The sequence below is a fragment of the Protopterus annectens genome, chromosome 13.part0 (assembly GCF_019279795.1).
Source record: "Protopterus annectens isolate FY-2018-M chromosome 13.part0, PAN1.0, whole genome shotgun sequence".
Classification (NCBI taxonomy): domain Eukaryota; kingdom Metazoa; phylum Chordata; order Ceratodontiformes; family Protopteridae; genus Protopterus; species Protopterus annectens.
The window spans coordinates 679052958-679070179 of NC_056747.1; the positions used below are offsets into that span (position 1 = coordinate 679052958).

General features: G+C 44.9%; 1 protein-coding gene across 1 annotated transcript in view; it reads left to right on the plus strand.

The window, feature by feature from the left end:
* Positions 1–17222, plus strand: part of RPA1 (replication protein A1) — a 1048235-nt gene that overhangs the window by 234886 nt on the left and 796127 nt on the right. The window contains exon 3 of the mRNA XM_044054876.1: positions 4766–4844. Coding sequence (XP_043910811.1) covers positions 4766–4844 — 79 coding nt within the window. The remainder of the gene's footprint in view (positions 1–4765; positions 4845–17222) is intronic.

Consider the following 17222-nt stretch of genomic DNA (forward strand, 5'->3'; position numbering starts at 1 on the left):
ACAAAATGCCCTGACAGCTTTCAAGGACCTTCTGCATCCAGGACAACTATTACTAAAGACTGACAACACTACAGTTATGTGGTACTTAAACAAGCAAGGGGGCACTCATTCCTATCCCCTCTGCAGATAAGCCATGACTTTGTGGAACACTGCACTGACTGCAGACAAGCCATGACTTTGTGGAACACAATACTGATCTATCAAGTTCATCTGCAAGCACAATTCCTGCCAGGAAAGAAAAATATTCTGGCAGACGACTTTAGCAGAAACATCATGGATCCTCACGAGTAAAAATTAAATCCACAAGTATTCAGCATGATAACTCAAAGATGGGGGTGCCCAGACACAGATCTTTTTGCCTCCCCTCTGAACTGCTAACTACAGAAATTCTGCACAAGGACTTACCACACACAAGCATGGAAAGTGGATGCTCTCTCGTTCAGCTAGAAGACCCTAAAAGTTTATGCCTTCTCACCACTGCCTCTCCTTTCAAAGTTACTCCTAAAAGCCAGACAAAGGCCAAGAATTATTCTGATTGCCCCAGACTGGCCACGCCAGCACTGGTACCCAATCTTAAAGAACTTGGCTCAAGGCCCAGCATGGATTTTACCTCAAATTCCTAATCTTCTGACTCAACAAAACAATCTGATCCTGCACAGCCAGCTCAAAACCTTAAACCTGGCTGCATGGCAGATTACTTAGCCAAGCAGCCAACACCTGTCTCTAAAGCTGTTATGGATGTCATTTTGGAGGCCAGGAGGCCCAGCACCAGGAAATCCTATTCAGAAGAGTGGAAGAGATTCTGCGCCTGGAACCAGGCTCAAAGCTTTGTCCCTCTTGTTCCAAATATTCCTCAGATATTACAATACTTAACTGAGATGCTGGACCAAAGGCCTATCCTTTTCATCAGTTAAGATCCACGCCTCTGCCATCTCAGCTCATTACAACACGAATCCTCCTATTTTCTCTCATCCATTATTAAAACAGTACCTCAGAGAGGCTAAAACAGTACCTCAGAGAGGCTAAAAACATAAGACGCCCCGGAGAGCACCAACACCAACTTGGGACCTCAACTTTGCCTTGGAAAAACTAACTTTACCTCCTTTTGAGCCAGCCAATTCAGCAGAATTAAAATTTTGTGTCCTGGAAAACTGCTCTGCTTCTGGCAATAACCTCAGCACGAAGAGTCTGAGTTGCAGCCACTAATGGCAGTGGAACCTTTCATCATTTTTCATCAGGACAGGGTTTCAAGAACAAACACCACATTTATGCCAAAGGTGGTATCCAGTGTGGCTCTTAACCAAACTATTGATTTGCCAACATTTTATCCAAATCCCCAGAATAAAGGGGGGAGATTTCTGCACTCATTGGACATACACAAGCAGTTACGCTTCTACTTGGACAAAGCAAAAGCTTTCAGGAAAACTGAGCAGTTGTTTGTAGCATATGCTGCAGGATCACAGGGAAAGGCTATTTCAAAGCAGACCATTTCAAAGTGGATAGGACACTATCCGTTTCTGCTACACACAGCATGGAAAAACTGTACCTAGCAACATTAGACCACATTCCACCAGGGCAACAGCCACTTCAACTGCCTACATTAGAGGAGTACCAACCAAGGATATTTTGGAAGCTGCAACTTGGAGTTCAGTGCACACCTCTACCAAGCATTACCACTTGCCTCTTTACTCTAAATCCAGAGCTGGCTTTGCCACTGCAGTGCTGCAGGGCCTCATAGCCACCCCGAATCCTTTATAGACCCAGCCACCCAACCTCAGCTTTGGGATTCAACCCAAGTGTAATGACTGCAGCAGTGAAACACTATGAACATTTAGTACAGTTTTGTACCTACCATAAATGTAGATGTTGGAGTGTGTTCACTGCTGCAGTCCAGGTTACCCTCCCTCCATCCCCACTTTCTTAGCTGGGAGTTATCTATACCTTTCTACCCTATACACCCTATGTGGTGTATTTGCTTGTAACTGAAGGTATTGTTTTTATTTTTTGTGTTTTAGCAATATGTATTGCCTACGTATTTGGGGGCACCTGACATCTGGGGCAAGAAAAACCTAAGAAAATGGCGTTGGCTGCATCTTGTCTGTATGACGTACTGACGTCCGGGAAGAAGCAACAGCAACCGACGCCGGACCAAGACTTTGGAACTCTGGCAGTCTGCGGGACTGCCTGATGGCAGGGTAACCCAAGTGTAATGACTTTTTTTGGTTCATAGGTTAGTACTAAGCCAACTGCTCTTGCGAGCCATTTTAAGCCTAGCCAATTATCCCTTGTGAGTCTCAAACCCTGCACCTTGTGTTTGTAAGGCAAACACCTTAACAATTAGGCCACCCTCGGCGGTGAATACACTCTAACATCTACATTTATGGTAGGTGCAAAACTGTACTTTCCACTGTCAAGGCACATTTAGCAGTCATTTCTTTTACCAGGATTTTCAGTTTTTACAAAATTTCCAAGATATCTGTGATTAAGTATTTTAAGCAAACTCCTTTCGAAATGACATCTTAGCAGACCTATTCCCATTGGGGTTTGAATGTTTTATGGAGACTCTAATGTTGCGCCTCCCCCCCTTTTGAACCCGCAAATAAAGCTGATGTCCAGTACTTGTCTTGTAACAGTCTCATTGGCTACAAGAGTTTCAGAATTTCAGGCCTTTTAATTGAAGACCCTGTATAATGTAGTTGATAAAGATAGTGTTAATGTTCCATGTGTAAGTGCCCAAAGTTGTCACTGAGTTAACCTTAACCTGTCTTGTTAGCCTACCACTATTGTAAAGGGGATAGAACTCTACATAAGAAAAATGAAACTTTTTGTATCAATTTCTGCTGGTGGAGAAGGTTAATGTGTCCAAAGTCCGCTGTATCCAGGTTGCTTTGACTGCATAGCCTTCTATTAAAAGTATAATAAAACTCTACCAAATACACCAGTAACTTATGCTGGAGCTATGCATACATGATCCTTTTCTTTCAAGGGTCCTTCTATTTTATCTTTTCTCTGTGGCTGTTATGTGAGCTTCTCTGCCTACCTTTGTTGTGGTATAAATGAGGTATAAAAAGGTCTGCAAACATATGAGGCCACCATTATTTTTGTGGTGGTCTGTTATGATGCCATCCAAGAGGAGAATCTGGTGTTTCTCTGCTGCTGTCAAAGTGACCAGCCTGGGTCATGTAAAAGATGTAATTCAGAATAAAAAAAGAAAAATTCACGGTATCCCTTGAAGTGTTAGGAAACCCAGTATGCAACCTATACTGGGTGAAAACAAACAAGAAGAAACTTCGTAGTGTGGCGGTTGTGATGTTCACTTCCTACATTAAGCACCTAGTTCATTAATAAAATTTGAACTGTAAAATAGTGCTATAAAATTAATAAAATAGAAAATGGTTAAAAAAAAAAAAAAAAAAAAACTGAACAAAGGCCTGCAGGTTAGCTTTCTGGCTGTAGCTGGATAACTTTTAAGTACAGTATAAAACATGTTCTGCGCCAAACCTAAATGAGGATGATTGGACACAAAAGGAAGCAGTCCTTTTACAGAAGGTAAAGAAAATAAGTGACCCTCAAGTCCCATTTATATATAAATAGTATGGGAATTCAAAGTTACTTTTGTCTGACATGAGTCATACAAAGCATTATGGGAAAGAGGGTTAAGGGAGAACAAGATGACGTTGATTCATCAAACCCCAGTGGTAGCCATGTTGTGGAAAACGGGCTAAAATTACAAATAAAGCGCTTGGTGATTATTTTTTTATTATTTTTTTTAAGGTGTTAAAATAGGTCAGGAAACAAAGTGAAAAACAGATTTGTGTGTGTGTGGTTTTTTTTTGTTCTAGGGTGGAGTTTACCTTTAACACTGTATAGGCTAACCAGATAATCCAAACTATATTAAACTAACAATGATTAGCCAAGTAATAAGATCTACCACTAGATGTCAGAATAAATAAATTAATAACTATAAACTAAACCACTTTTAACAAAGGTTGTGTTCATCAGGTTTGTGTGTCCATAACAAATTATAAAATGAACGTGTATAAATCTAAAAGTGAAAACCTAAATAGGATGAAAACAAAGGCTAATTGTTAAGGTAGAAGCAGTGATGTTAAAGTAAAGCACTAATGCCATGGGATGTTAGTGTGGCATCTAACTAGGAAAACCATTGTAATGCTTAGTAACTCTAGTAATGCTTTTATTGCTCTTAACCTGAACCATCTGTGACTACTCCCTTGCTCCAAATAACCTGGTTATATATAAACAAGTGTTTTTGATGCTTTTTAATTCTCAGCTAGAACCGCTTGCGCTAGATTGCGTCAGTAAAGTGTATTCCATTCTTAACTCAACTGTGGGCTACTTAATATTTTCTGTTGTATTGTGTAGCACGTATTTTACTTTTCGATTTTATTAATGAACTAGGTACTTGCATCATTTAGGAAGTCAACATCACGCCCTCCACACTGTGAAATTCTTGGCTTGTATTCAAGATACACATGTACAACACCCTCAAATCTAAAGAAATTTCCCATGGTGTCATAAGCTGCATCTTTTTGGAAGAGGAGACAAACTCTGGAGGGGGTGCATTATGGGAGCTAGGGTGTAAGTTATTTAGCTTGACATAGTCTTAAAGATGCTGAGCAGCTATCTGACATTTCTATTCTGAAGTGAATGGATGTGAATCATGAAGATCATTAAGCATAATTCAGGTACGGTGTGGTTGTATTAGTTATGCTTAATTTCCTTTTTTGTTGCATTTTTCTCACAGAATATTCGTGCAATTGCAAGTGGAAATGGTCCACCCCGTTATCGTTTATTGATGAGTGATGGATTAAATACACTTTCTTGTAAGTATAAATTGCAAATGTGTCTCAGCCTAGTTGAAAGAACAAGCACACATACGGTAGCCACTTCAGTCTGTTTTCTGCTTGTATAATGTGCAATTTTCCTTTAGATTTTCTTTAAATACAAATGTAAAAACATTTGTTTTTTAGCAATAAATGTTGAAACTGCTAGTCTGCTACAAGGATTGGTGTGATGTTCGTGTTTCACTGTTGCAGTCATTACACTTGGGGTTATCCTGCTGGCAGGCTACCTGCAGTCGGCCTGAATTCCAAAGTCCTGGTCTGGCGTTGGTTGCTGTCACCTCTTCCCTGACGTCAGTGCGCCAGGGGTATTAAAGATGCAGCAGACGCCATTTTCTTCAGTCTTTCTTGCCACGCGGTGCCTGAAGCAAAAGCAGTTAGCAAGCGCTGGTTGGCAGACTCCTGAGATTTTCGAAATCGAATTTCAGATCAGAAGTCTTCAATAAAGCTAAGTACCCCATTGGGGAAACTTTTTTTTTTCTTGCTCCAGACCGATGTCAGAAAAAGTTAACAACTGTATTTCTTGTCGGAAGCAAATGCCTCAAGGATTTCCACTCTTACTGTATTCCTTGCCTAGGCCCTGACCATGACGTTGCTAGTTGTCGGTTCTGTGCTAGATTTAACCAACTTACTATTAAGCGTCGGTACGGTTTTGCTTTTCATTATTTTGGCAGAAGGTTTAACTACGTAATGCTGTTGGAACAACAGACTGTAATTCATAAACGCAAGGATAAAGACCAGGACAAGCATCCGTGGTCCAAAACGGACTAAGCCTCTTCTAGGCCAGTCGCCAGTGCTCAGTGAGGTGCTTTTGCAGCCCCTGACTCCCACTACCTCAGCCACAGGCTGCCTCCCCTACGTGGACAGCTAGGTCTCTGGATACTCAAGGTATTGGCCCTTAGGAAATTAATCCCTCAGATGGGGCCGGAGCCGCTGAGCAGGCATCTGCTTCTGAGGGTGTCTTCAGACCTACACACCTTTATATACAGCCTACTTCAGCATCCAAGACAAAGTCTAAAACAGTTTTAAGACAAGGAAACCAGTACAGCATTCTCCAGGACAGGCTTCTGTGACTAAAACAGATGCTCAAAATGGCCGAAGACCTAATTACTTTGATCAGGGGTTCCCATCCCCCTCCTGATAAGAGGCCTAGGCAAGACCCAGAATATGATTCCCCTGATCAGGTTTCCATTTCCTCCGATTCCTCTTCTGATCAGGGATATTCTGTTCCTCCCTGTGAGGATTCTGATGCTAAAGATTCTATTCCTTCAGCTTCTCCTCTTGAGGACTATTCTTTTGGGGAAATCCTGCATACCATGAAGGGAGCATTTCCATTGGGAGAGCCAGGATTATTCAGATTCTAAGAAACTACTTGGAGACTTTCTTTTACTTCCTCAGCACAGACCTCTTGCAATTACCCCTGTTCTAGACATAGTAGATGATGGTTTTTCAGAGTCCGGCCTGTCTCCAGACTCTCTACCTCCTGCCCCTGTTAAGCCGGACAGATACTACAGGTCCCAGACTCCCATAAATTTCTTTATAAAAACCATGCTGCTGACTCAAACTATCTCTCGGGGTCCCAAAGGGGGTCAAGCCTGCTTCTACCAAAAACCCTGTCCCCTACGACAGATTCTAGGGCTTTGGACAGATGGGGGAAAAAGTTTACACTTCTGCTACCTTGGCTGTAAGGGCTTTAAATTGTCAGATGTCCTTCAAGAATGCAACTGCAGTCCTGACATATGGGTTGTCCTGCCTCAGGCAGCCCTTCGGTCGGCCGGATTCCAAAGTCTGGGTCCGGCGTTGGCTGATGTTGCCTCCTCCCCAACGTCAGAGCGGCTGGAGTATAAAGGCATCCGCCAACACCATCTTCAGTCTTTCTTGCCGCGCGGTGCCCGAAGCAGAAGCAGTTCGCAAGTGCCGGTCGGTCAGCTCATGTGTTTCAGTTACCGAAGTCATCTAAAAGCTAAGTACCCCGTTGGGGAACATTTTTTCTTGCCTCAGCCAATGTCAGAAAAAATTGAAAAAGTTAATTGTCTTGTGGTAAACAAATACCTCATAAGGACTTCCATTCTTACTGCCTCCCTTGGCTGGGCCCAGACCACGACGTCTTGGCCTGTGCTTGCTTTAATAAGCGCACACTCAGGCGCCGGGCAGAATTTGCCGAAGACTTTTTTGGCAAATCTTTTGCATATATCATGCCGTCGGAACAACCGACAACACAAACTACCAAAAAACGCAAGGACCGGGACCGACATCCTCGGCCCGCGTCGTCCACTGATACCACGCCTAAGCCCTCCGCGAGTGCATCGGTCCCTTCGGAGGCGGTAATTCAACCGCCCCAGGCCGACTACATCGTTTTAACACGTTCTTCGGTACCGGAGACTACAACGGTGCCGGTTGTTTTACCACCGGAAACCGAAGCTCTAGATTTACCCGACACCTTTCCTGTGGACAAGGTTACCCCTGCACGTGGGGCAGCTAGGCCTCCGGTATCAATGTCCATCAAGGCCTTTGCATGTGCTAAGGCTGCTAGCCAGGCCAAGGCCCATCCTAAACCTACTGCTCAGGGTCCCTCTTCTGATAGACAGATCATGACTCTTGCTGCAGATTTAATCTCTTATCAGGGGTTCTCAGCCACACCCAGACAGAGGTTTTCAGTCGCCTGCAGATAAAAGGCCTAGAACTGAGCAGGCAGACACCCTCTCTTCAGATGAAGCCTCTGGGGATTCAGAGCACTCAGACACCCAGGAAGAATCCTTCCAGGCCTATGAGGACTCTGATGCTGAGGATTCAATTCCCTCTGCCTCTCCTCCAGAGGATATTTCTTTTGGTGAAGTTCTCCACTCCATGAGAGAACATTTTCAGTGGCAGGGTCAGGAATTTTCTGACTCCAGGAAAAGGCTACGTACCTTCCTTAAGCTACCCCAACACAGACCTTTAGCTATTCCTCCAGTGCTGGATGTCCTTGATGTATACTCAGACTCCACTGCTTCGCCTGATTCTCTCCCTCCTGCTCCTGTCAAGCCTGACAGATATTACAGGGTCCCTGAAACCCATAAGCATCTCTTTAAGGCCCACTCTATGGATCTAGAAACCATTTCACAGGGCCCCAAGGCAGTAGCTACTTCCTCGGCCAAAAACCCTCTGCCCGCTGACAGGGAAGCTAGGTCCCTGGAGAGATGGGGCAAAAAAGTTTATACCTCTTCCACCCTTGCCATGAGGTCACTCAACTGCCTTTTTCATATGTTTCAGTACCAGGATTACTTAATGGAAGATTTGCAGAAAAAGTTGGCCTCTCCTGAGCCTATAGATAAAAAGGCATTGCAGGATATGGTTCATAACACTCAGCAGGTTAGCAATCATTTTCTTCAGTGTGGATGTTCGTGTTTCACTGTTGCAGTCATAACTGTAGGGTGCTCCTGCCGGCAGGCAGCCCGAGGTCGGCCAGAATCCCAAAGTCTGGGTCCGGCGTCTGCTGTAAAAGCTAGTATCCTGACGTCAGCACGCCTTGGTACATAGCCCTCAGCCGACGCCATCTTCTCCAGTCTTTCTTGCCGTGCGGTGGAAAGCAGCTCGCAAAACGTTGGTTGGCGATTTTCGAACAGCATTCTTGGTTGTTGTCGGTCCGAAGTTGTTACTTCTCTTCTCAAAGCTAAGTACCCGCTAGAATCTTTTCTTGTTCCTCCGATGTCAGAAAAGTTAATAATTGTATAGCGTGGGAAACAAATACCTCATAAAGATTTCCACTCTTACTGTCTACCTTGCATAGGCCCTGACCACGACGTTTCTTGTTGTCGGTTCTGTGCCAGGTTCAACTCTCGTACTATCAAACGCAGGTACGACTGGGCTTTAAATTATTTTGGCAGACGCTTCAATTACAGAATGTCGTCGGATACTACCGGAGTTCAAAAGAAGCGCAAAGATAAAGACAGGCCTCCGAGGTCCAAACAGGACTCGTTGCAGCTGGAGCCAGCGTCCGGTTCGGCTGTCGTCAGTGAGGCGCTGCAGCCCCTGTCGCCCGCTTCTGAACCGATGGCCGATACGGACTCCCATGGGGAGCCATCAAGGCCCACTATTTTAACTGCTGCAGGACCTTCGGACGTCGCTCCTTCAGATGGGTCCGGAACCGCTGTGCAGGTACCGGCTTCTGAGGGGGTTTTCAGGCCTACTCACATTACTATTGCAAAGACAAAGACTCCTAAGTCTAAAGTTTCAGCTCAAGCTGCTTCTGAATCCACTCCCAAGACACAAAAACAATTATTGAGGATGGCTGAAGACTTGCTTACAATGATTAGGGGTTCTCACCCCCCTCCTGAGAAAAGGCCTCGACGGGATGTTACTCTGGATTCTTCTGACCAGGCCTCTGGCTCTTCTGTTTCTTCCTCTGATTAGGACTATTCCTTCCCCCCCTTATGAGGATTCGGATGCTGAGGAATCTTTGCCCTCGGCCTCTCCGCCTGAGGATTTTTCTTTTGGGGAAACCTTGCATGAGATGAGGGAACATTTTCATTGGGAAGGACAGGAATATTCTGCTTCCAAAAAGAGGCTTAGAGAATTTCTTCTTCTTCCTCAGCATAGGCCTTTAGCTATCCCTCCTGTTTTGGACATTGTGGATGATGCTTTTTCTGAGGCTAATTTTGAATTCTGATTCCATGCCTCCTGCTCCTTCTAAGCCTGATAGATTTTATAGGGTTCCTGACTCTCATTTATTTCTATTTAAAAATCCTTCTGCAGACCCTGAAACTATTTCTCAGGCTGCTAAGGTTGCTACTTCTAAAAATCCTATTCCCTCTGAGAAGGATTCTCGTGCTTTAGACAGGTGGGGCAAAAAGGTATATACTTCTGCTACCCTTTCTGTAAGGGCATTAAATTGCCAGTTTCATATGTTTAAATACCAGCAATTTCTTTTGTCTGTTTTAAAGCAAAAGCTTGCTTCCGTACCTGCTTGTGCAGAGGATAAGGAACTTCAGGATGTTTTGCATGCTACTGAACAGGTTAACAAGCATAGCTTACATTGTGGATGATGTCCTTCATGGATGCATCTGCAGTCATAACAACTGGGTTGTCCTGTCGTCAGGCAGCCCTTCAGTCGGCCAGATTCCAAAGTCCGGGTCCGGCTTCGGCTGATGTCGCACTTCACCCGACGTCATCTCTGTTGGTCTTCGGGTATAAAGGCATCAGCCGACGCCATTTTCCTCAGTCTTTCTTGCCGCGTGGCGCCCGAAGCAGAAGCTGTTCGCAAGTGCCGGTCGGTCGGATCCAGAGATTACTTCTACCGAATACTACTTCGAAGACTTCTAAAGCTAAGTACCCCGTTGGGGACTCTTTCTTGCCTCAGCCGATGTCAGAAAAAGTTAATAATTGTTTAACCTGTGGGAAACAAATACCTCATAAAGATTTCCACTCTTATTGTCTGCCTTGTTTAGGCCCAGCCCACGACGTAGCAGCCTGTTCGGCCTGTGCCCGTTCAACCGAAACGCTTAGGCGTCGGTCGGAGTTTGCTGAACAGTTTTTCGGTTCTGATTTTGCGTACATTATGCCGTCGGATCCTCCGACTACCCAATCTGCCAAAAAACGCAAAGATAAAGACCGACACCCGCGATCCGCGGTTTCGGCCGAAACCATAGTTAAGCAAACCGCGAGTGTCTCTGTTTCGGCCGAAACCGAGAAAACTGATCAAAGTACAGCTGAATCTATCTCTACAACTGAGGCCCCTGCTACCACTCTTGAAACGGCCTCAGAAATTTTATCCACTACGGTGGTTGCCACTGACCTATCAGACACCATTCCCTTGGATGTCTCTACCCCAGCACGTGGTGCTGCTAGGCCTCCAGCAGCCATGTCCATTAAGGCCTTCGCCAGGGCTAAAGCAGCAAAGACTACTAAAACAGTGCCTGTTAAACCCCCTACAACCAGGCCCTCCTCTAGTTCTCAAATGCTTACTCTGGCAGAAGATTTAATTTCATTAATTAGAGGATCTCAATCTCACCCAGACAGGGCCTCTCAGCCCCAGAGAAGAGACCTAGGGCAGAGCCCCCTGAGCCAGTGTCCTCTGAGTCTGCCGATGAATCAGACATAACTGATCAGCCAGAGGCTCCTTTCTCCAATTTTGAAGACTCTGATGCTGAAGAATCCATTCCAGCTGCTTCCCCACCAGAAGAATTCTCCTTTGGGGAAACCTTACATGCCATGCGAGAGCAGTTCCAATGGCAGCAACAGGATTTTCAGACTCCAGAAAAGACTTAGGACCTTTCTGCACCTTCCACAGCACAGGCCCTTAGCTATACCTCCTGTTCTCTCTGTGGTGGATGATGCTTTCAATGATGTCTGCTCCGCACCAGATTCTTTACCTCCAGCCCCTGCCAAACCAGACAGATTTTACAGGGTGCCAGACACTCATCACCACCTTTACAAGGCCCCACTTGCAGACCCCGAAACTATATCCCAGGGTCCCAAGGCAGTAGCCACGACCATAGCAGAAAACCCTATTCCTTCAGAAAGGGAAGCAAGGTCATTAGACAGATGGGGCAAAAAGGTCTACACTTCAGCTACTCTCTCAGCTAGAGCTTTAAATTGTCAGTTTCACATGATACAATACCAAGAGTTTATGCTTGATCAGTTAACTAAAAAACTAACCACTGATGAATCTCTTGATAAGAAATATGTATTAGAAATGGTAAATAACATACAACAGGTTAGTAACCATTCCTTAAAATGTGGCTATGATGCACTGGAGGCTTCATTTAGATCAGCCATGACTGGCACAGTGATAAGGCATGCATGGCTAAAGGAGCAAGCTCTACCGGATCATGTTAAAGCTAAGTTGCTAGATGCTCCTATGGATAAGACAAGTTTGTTTGGTACACCTGCCCAGCAGGTTATGAAGAAAATGAAAGAAAAGGCAAAATCTGTTCAAACGGTTAAAGATTTCTTGCAGGTTCAACCCCCAAGGTTTAGCAGGAACTGGCCTGCCAAAAATTGGTCCTTTCCTGACTCCACAAGACCTCAAAGGGGCAGGAATAGACGTTCCAGAGGCAGAAACCAATCCAGGGAGGTGCCTACAGAGGACGACAGTGGCAAGGTAACAACAGAGGCACAGACACAACCTCTGCCACTACATCAACTCAACCACAGTGACTTAACCTAAATCCGCCTACCAGGGAACAAATAGCAGCTCCCTAGGCGGAAAATTAACCTTATTTTCAAAGAACTGGCACTATATAACAAAAGACAAGTGGATTTTACAAACCATAGATCAAGGTTACCGGTTCCACTTCCACACTTTACCAGTCAAAGAGGAATGCCAAATCTACCTCCAAATCAAAAACAGAGGCTCTACAACAGATAATGCAGTTAGCAAACATGAGAGCTGTGGAAAGAGTGCCAACAGCAGAGCAAGGAAAGGGGTTCTACTCCAGACTATTCCTAGTTCCAAGAAAGGAAAAAAGTTGGAGACCAATTCTCGACCTGTCCGCCTTAAATACATACATCATTGTCCCAAAATTCAAAATGTTGACCCTACAGCAACTTCTTCCCATGCTGGGCAAGGAGTGTTGGCTGGTAACTCTAGATCTCAAGGAGGCATACCTGCACGTCCCCATTCGACCAATCTGCAGAAGATACCTCAGATTTCTTGCAGGATCAGAGCACTATCATTTCTCAGCATTGCCCTTTGGCTTATGTACTGCGCCCAGAGTATTCACAAAATGCCTGGCATCAGTAATCGCCCATTGCAGACTACAGGGAATTCAAATTTACCCATACCTAGACGACTGCCTGCTACAAGGGGACAACAAAAGCAAGCTGACAACAGATTTACAAAGGGTCATTTACTTGCTGCAAGCACTGGGATACACAGTCAATCTACAAAAGTCAAGGCTGATACCATCCCAAACAAGGACATTCTTGGGCGCGGAATTGGACACAGTAAAACAGATGGCATTCCTAACAAAGGAAAAACAAAAAGAACTCACTCTTTACTTCTTGGCACTAACAAAACTGAACAAGTTAACAGCAAGAAAAGTACTGCAGGCCTTGGGCTTCATGGCATCATGCATAATCTTGGTTCCACTTGCCAGACTACATATGAGAACTACAGTGGTACCTAAAGAATTTATGGTCTCAACACAGAGACAGCCTAGAAACAGAAATCCCACTAATTCCATGCTTAAAACAGGAGTTCCTATGGTGGGCTCAGGCATGCCAGTCAAACCCAGGGCTACCCTTTCGCAGATGTCAAGCAAGCCAGACCATCACAACAGACTCTTCAGACCTAGGATGGGGGGCCCACATGCTGGACAAATGCGTGCAAGGATTGTGGACACAGGATCAACTTCACCTGCACATCAACCTAAAAGAAATGCTGGCTGTAAAACTGGCAATCCAAAAGTTCAGACCATTTCTCAAAGAGGGCCAGTTGATAAGGACAGACAACACCACAGTCATGTGGTACATCAACAAACAGGAGGCACTCATTCATACCCCCTATGCAGAATGACTTTGGAGCTGTGGACCCTGGCACTCAGCTACAACATCCAGTTACAGGCAATATTTGTACCGGGAAAAGAGAATACTCTAGCAGACATATTAAGCAGAACCACATCGGATGCCCACGAATGGAAGCTGCACCGGACATCTTCAAGACCATCTCAAAGAAATGGGGAATGCCTCAGATCTATTTGCATCACCTACCAATCACCAGCTCAAAAAATTCTGCACAAGGACATTCCACCCACTAGCATGGAAAGTGGATTCGCTCTCCTTCAGCTGGAAAGGCCTAACAGCATATGCATTCCCACCTCTTCCCTTGATACACAAGGTATTACTAAAAATCAAGGAAGAACGTCCAAGGATAATCCTGATAGCTCCAAACTGGCCAAGACAACACTGGTACCCACTGCTGAGGAACATGTCTCGGAACAATATGTGGCCAATACCCCTGATGCCTTTGATGTTAACTCAGAACAACTACAGCATCATACATCCAAACCTAAAAACGTTGCAACTGACTGCATGGAACATCACATAGCAGCAGCTAATCCAGAACTTTCCCAAAGAGTTAGATACATTATTCTTGAAGCACGCAGACCTTCAACAAGAAGAAACTATGCTGGAAAATGGAAAAGGTTTGTCATTTGGAGTACTGAAAGAGGAAAAGATGTCAAACATAGATATGCCTAACATTCTGGAGTACCTAGCCGAACTTCTTCATTCAGGCCTGTCCTACTCCTCCATCAAGATACATGCATCAGCTATTTCAGCAGAATACAGCTTTGATCCACCTGTTTTTTCTCACCCTTTGCTCAGGCAGTTCCTCAGAGGAATCAAGAATGTAAAACCTCCAAGGAAACCACCATTACCAGCTTGGGACTTAAAAACTTTGTGCTAGAAAAATTGACACTATCACCCTTTGAACCAGCAGCAACAGCAGACCTACAACACCTGTCATGGAAAACTGCTTTCCTACTGGCAATTACTTCAGCAAGGAGGGTTTCAGAACTACAGGCCTTAATGGCAGTGCAACCCTTCCTAATCTTCCACCAAGATAGTGTCCATGAGGACTAATCCTACATTTATGCCTAAGGTGGTATCCAGAGTGTCTTTAAACCAGGCAATCCACCTTCCTACCTTCTTTCCCAACCCACAAAACAGAGGGGAAAGAATATTGCATACCTTGGATGTACATAGACAGCTACGCTACTACTTGGACAGAACAAAAGTAGCAGAAAGACTGACCAACTTTTGTAGCCTATGCAACAGGAAGGGAAGGAAAAGCTATTTCCAAACAGACAATCTCCAAATGGATAGGAAATTGCATACGATTCTGTTATGCCTTCCATGGAAAACCAATTCCACAGAACATAAGACCTCATTCTACAAGGGCAACAGCCACTACCACAGCCTTCTTACGAGTGGCAACCAAAGACATTATTGAGGCGGCTACTTGGACCTCCGTGCATACATTTGCCAAGCATTATAATTGGCCTCTATATTCCAGATCCCGAGCAGGGTTTGCCACTGCTGTACTGCAAGGGATCCTAAACACACCATAATCTAGTTTTATCCTCCTCCCCTTGTTGGCTATGGTATTCTACCCAGTTGTTATGACTGCAGATGCATCCATGAAGGACATAGTACAGTTTTGTACCTACCATAAATGTAGATGTCCGAACTGGATAGCATCTGCAGTCAGGATTACCCTCCCTCCTTCCCTCTGTGGTACTCCAAGGGTGTTTACCCTCCTAATAGCTAGCTGGTGGGGGAGTCTTTATGGTGTATTTGTTTGTATATATGTGCATACATGCTTATTTTTGTGTTTACCTCTATCTTTTTGGAAACATTGGCATCTATCTAAATTTTAGCCTTCAAGAGGGCTACTGGCATCTGGGGCAAGAAACACTGAGGAAAATGGCGTCGGCTGATGCCTTTATACCCGAAGACCAACAGAGATGACGGGTGAAGTGCGACATCAGCCGAAGCCGGACCCGGACTTTGGAATCCGGCCGACTGAAGGGCTGCCTGACGACAGGACAAACCCAGTTGTTATGACTGCAGATGCTATCCAGTTCGGACATCTACATTTATGGTAGGTACAAAACTGTACTTTCTTCATCTCACATTGCTGCAGTCCTAACACTTGGGTAGTCCGCTGTCCCAGTCAGCCCGAATACCAAAGTATAAGGCTGACGTCGGTCAAGGCGCATTAGTCTGACGTCAGGACGTCAGGGTACAAATGCGCATGACCGACGTCATATCCTTTTTTGATGCTTTGGATGCTTCCTGCAGGGCTGCTGCCTCTGGTACTGTGATTAGGAGACATGCCTGGCTTCGTGAACAAAGTTTGCCTGAACAGGTTAAGGCTAAGTTATTAGATGCCCCTGTTCAACATGATGTTCTTTTTGGTTCTAAGGCTGAGGAAGTTATTAAAAAGATGGAAGAAAAGGCAAAGTCCATGCAGACTGTAAAAGATTTCTTGCAGGTTCAGCCTCCTAGATTTTCCAGGAATTGGCCCACTAAAAATTGGTCCTTTCCCACGTCTGACAGGCCTCGAAGGGGAAGATATAGACGCTCCAGAGGCCGTGGTCAAGGCCAGACCTCGTACAGATCTAGACAATGGACTGCTTCTTCACCTAGAAGGGAGAAGACAGATCCCAATCTCAAAGAAACAAACTCAATGACTCTCGGTTGGGCTTCAGGACCTCTTTACCTGGACGCCCTCGGAGGAAAACTGTCTCTTTTACAGGAATTGGATTCATATTACCCAGGACAAATGGGTATTGGATGTGATTTTAAAAGGTTACAAGTTCCACTTTCACACTTTGCCAAGGACTCACGGTTGGCCAGATCTGCCAAAACTTCAATGGTCAGAGGCCTTAACTCAAGTGGATGCTCTTCTGGCCATGAGAGCCATAGAGCCTGTTCCACTCTTGGAAATGGGAAAAGGATTTTATTCAAGGCTGTTTCTGGTTCCCAGAAAACAAATATCTTGGAGACCTATTCTGGACCTTTCTGTGTTAAACACCTTTTTGGAAATTCCAAAGTTCAAGATGCTCACTCTGCAACAGTTACTTCCAATGCTCTCTGAGGACGCCTGGATGGTGACATTGGACTTAAAGGAAGCCTATTTGCATATCCCTATCAGACAAGACCGCAGGAAATTCCTCCGGTTCAAGGCAGGTTCGAGGCACTTTCAATTCTCTGTTCTGCCCTTTGGTTTATCTACTGCGCCCAGAGTCTTCACAAAGTGCCTGGCACCAGTAGTGGCTTACTGCAGACTTCAGGGGATTCAGATTTACCCCTATTTGGACGACTGCCTTATTCAGGCAGACAGCAAAGATCTTCTGCTTCAACACCTAGACTTCGTTCAACGTCTTCTCCTCTTACTGGGATTCTCAGTGAACATAAAAAAGTCACATTTGATCCCTTCTCAACAAATGGTATTCTTGGGAGCCCTCTTAAACACAACCTTACAAAGGGCCTACCTCACTCCAGAAAAACAAACTCAGCTAGCTTCTACTTTCAACACCTTGGCAACTCTATCTCAGCTCACTGCAAGGAAATTCCTGCAGGCTCTGGGCTACATGGCTTCCTGCATTCTGTTGATTCCAAACGCAAGGCTTCACATGAGAAAGCTTCAATGGTATCTGAAAAGTGTATGGTCACAGCATTATCACGATCTGGATATTCTGATTCCTCTGATCCCCTGCCTCCAGAAGGAGTTCCTCTGGTGGTCCAGGGCATGTATTTTAAACTAAGGAAAACCTTTTAGTCTCCCTCAACCTACTCAAATCCTAACCACGGACGCCTCGGATTATGCTTGGGGAGCACATTTTCTAGACAATTGCCAGCAAGGAACCTGGA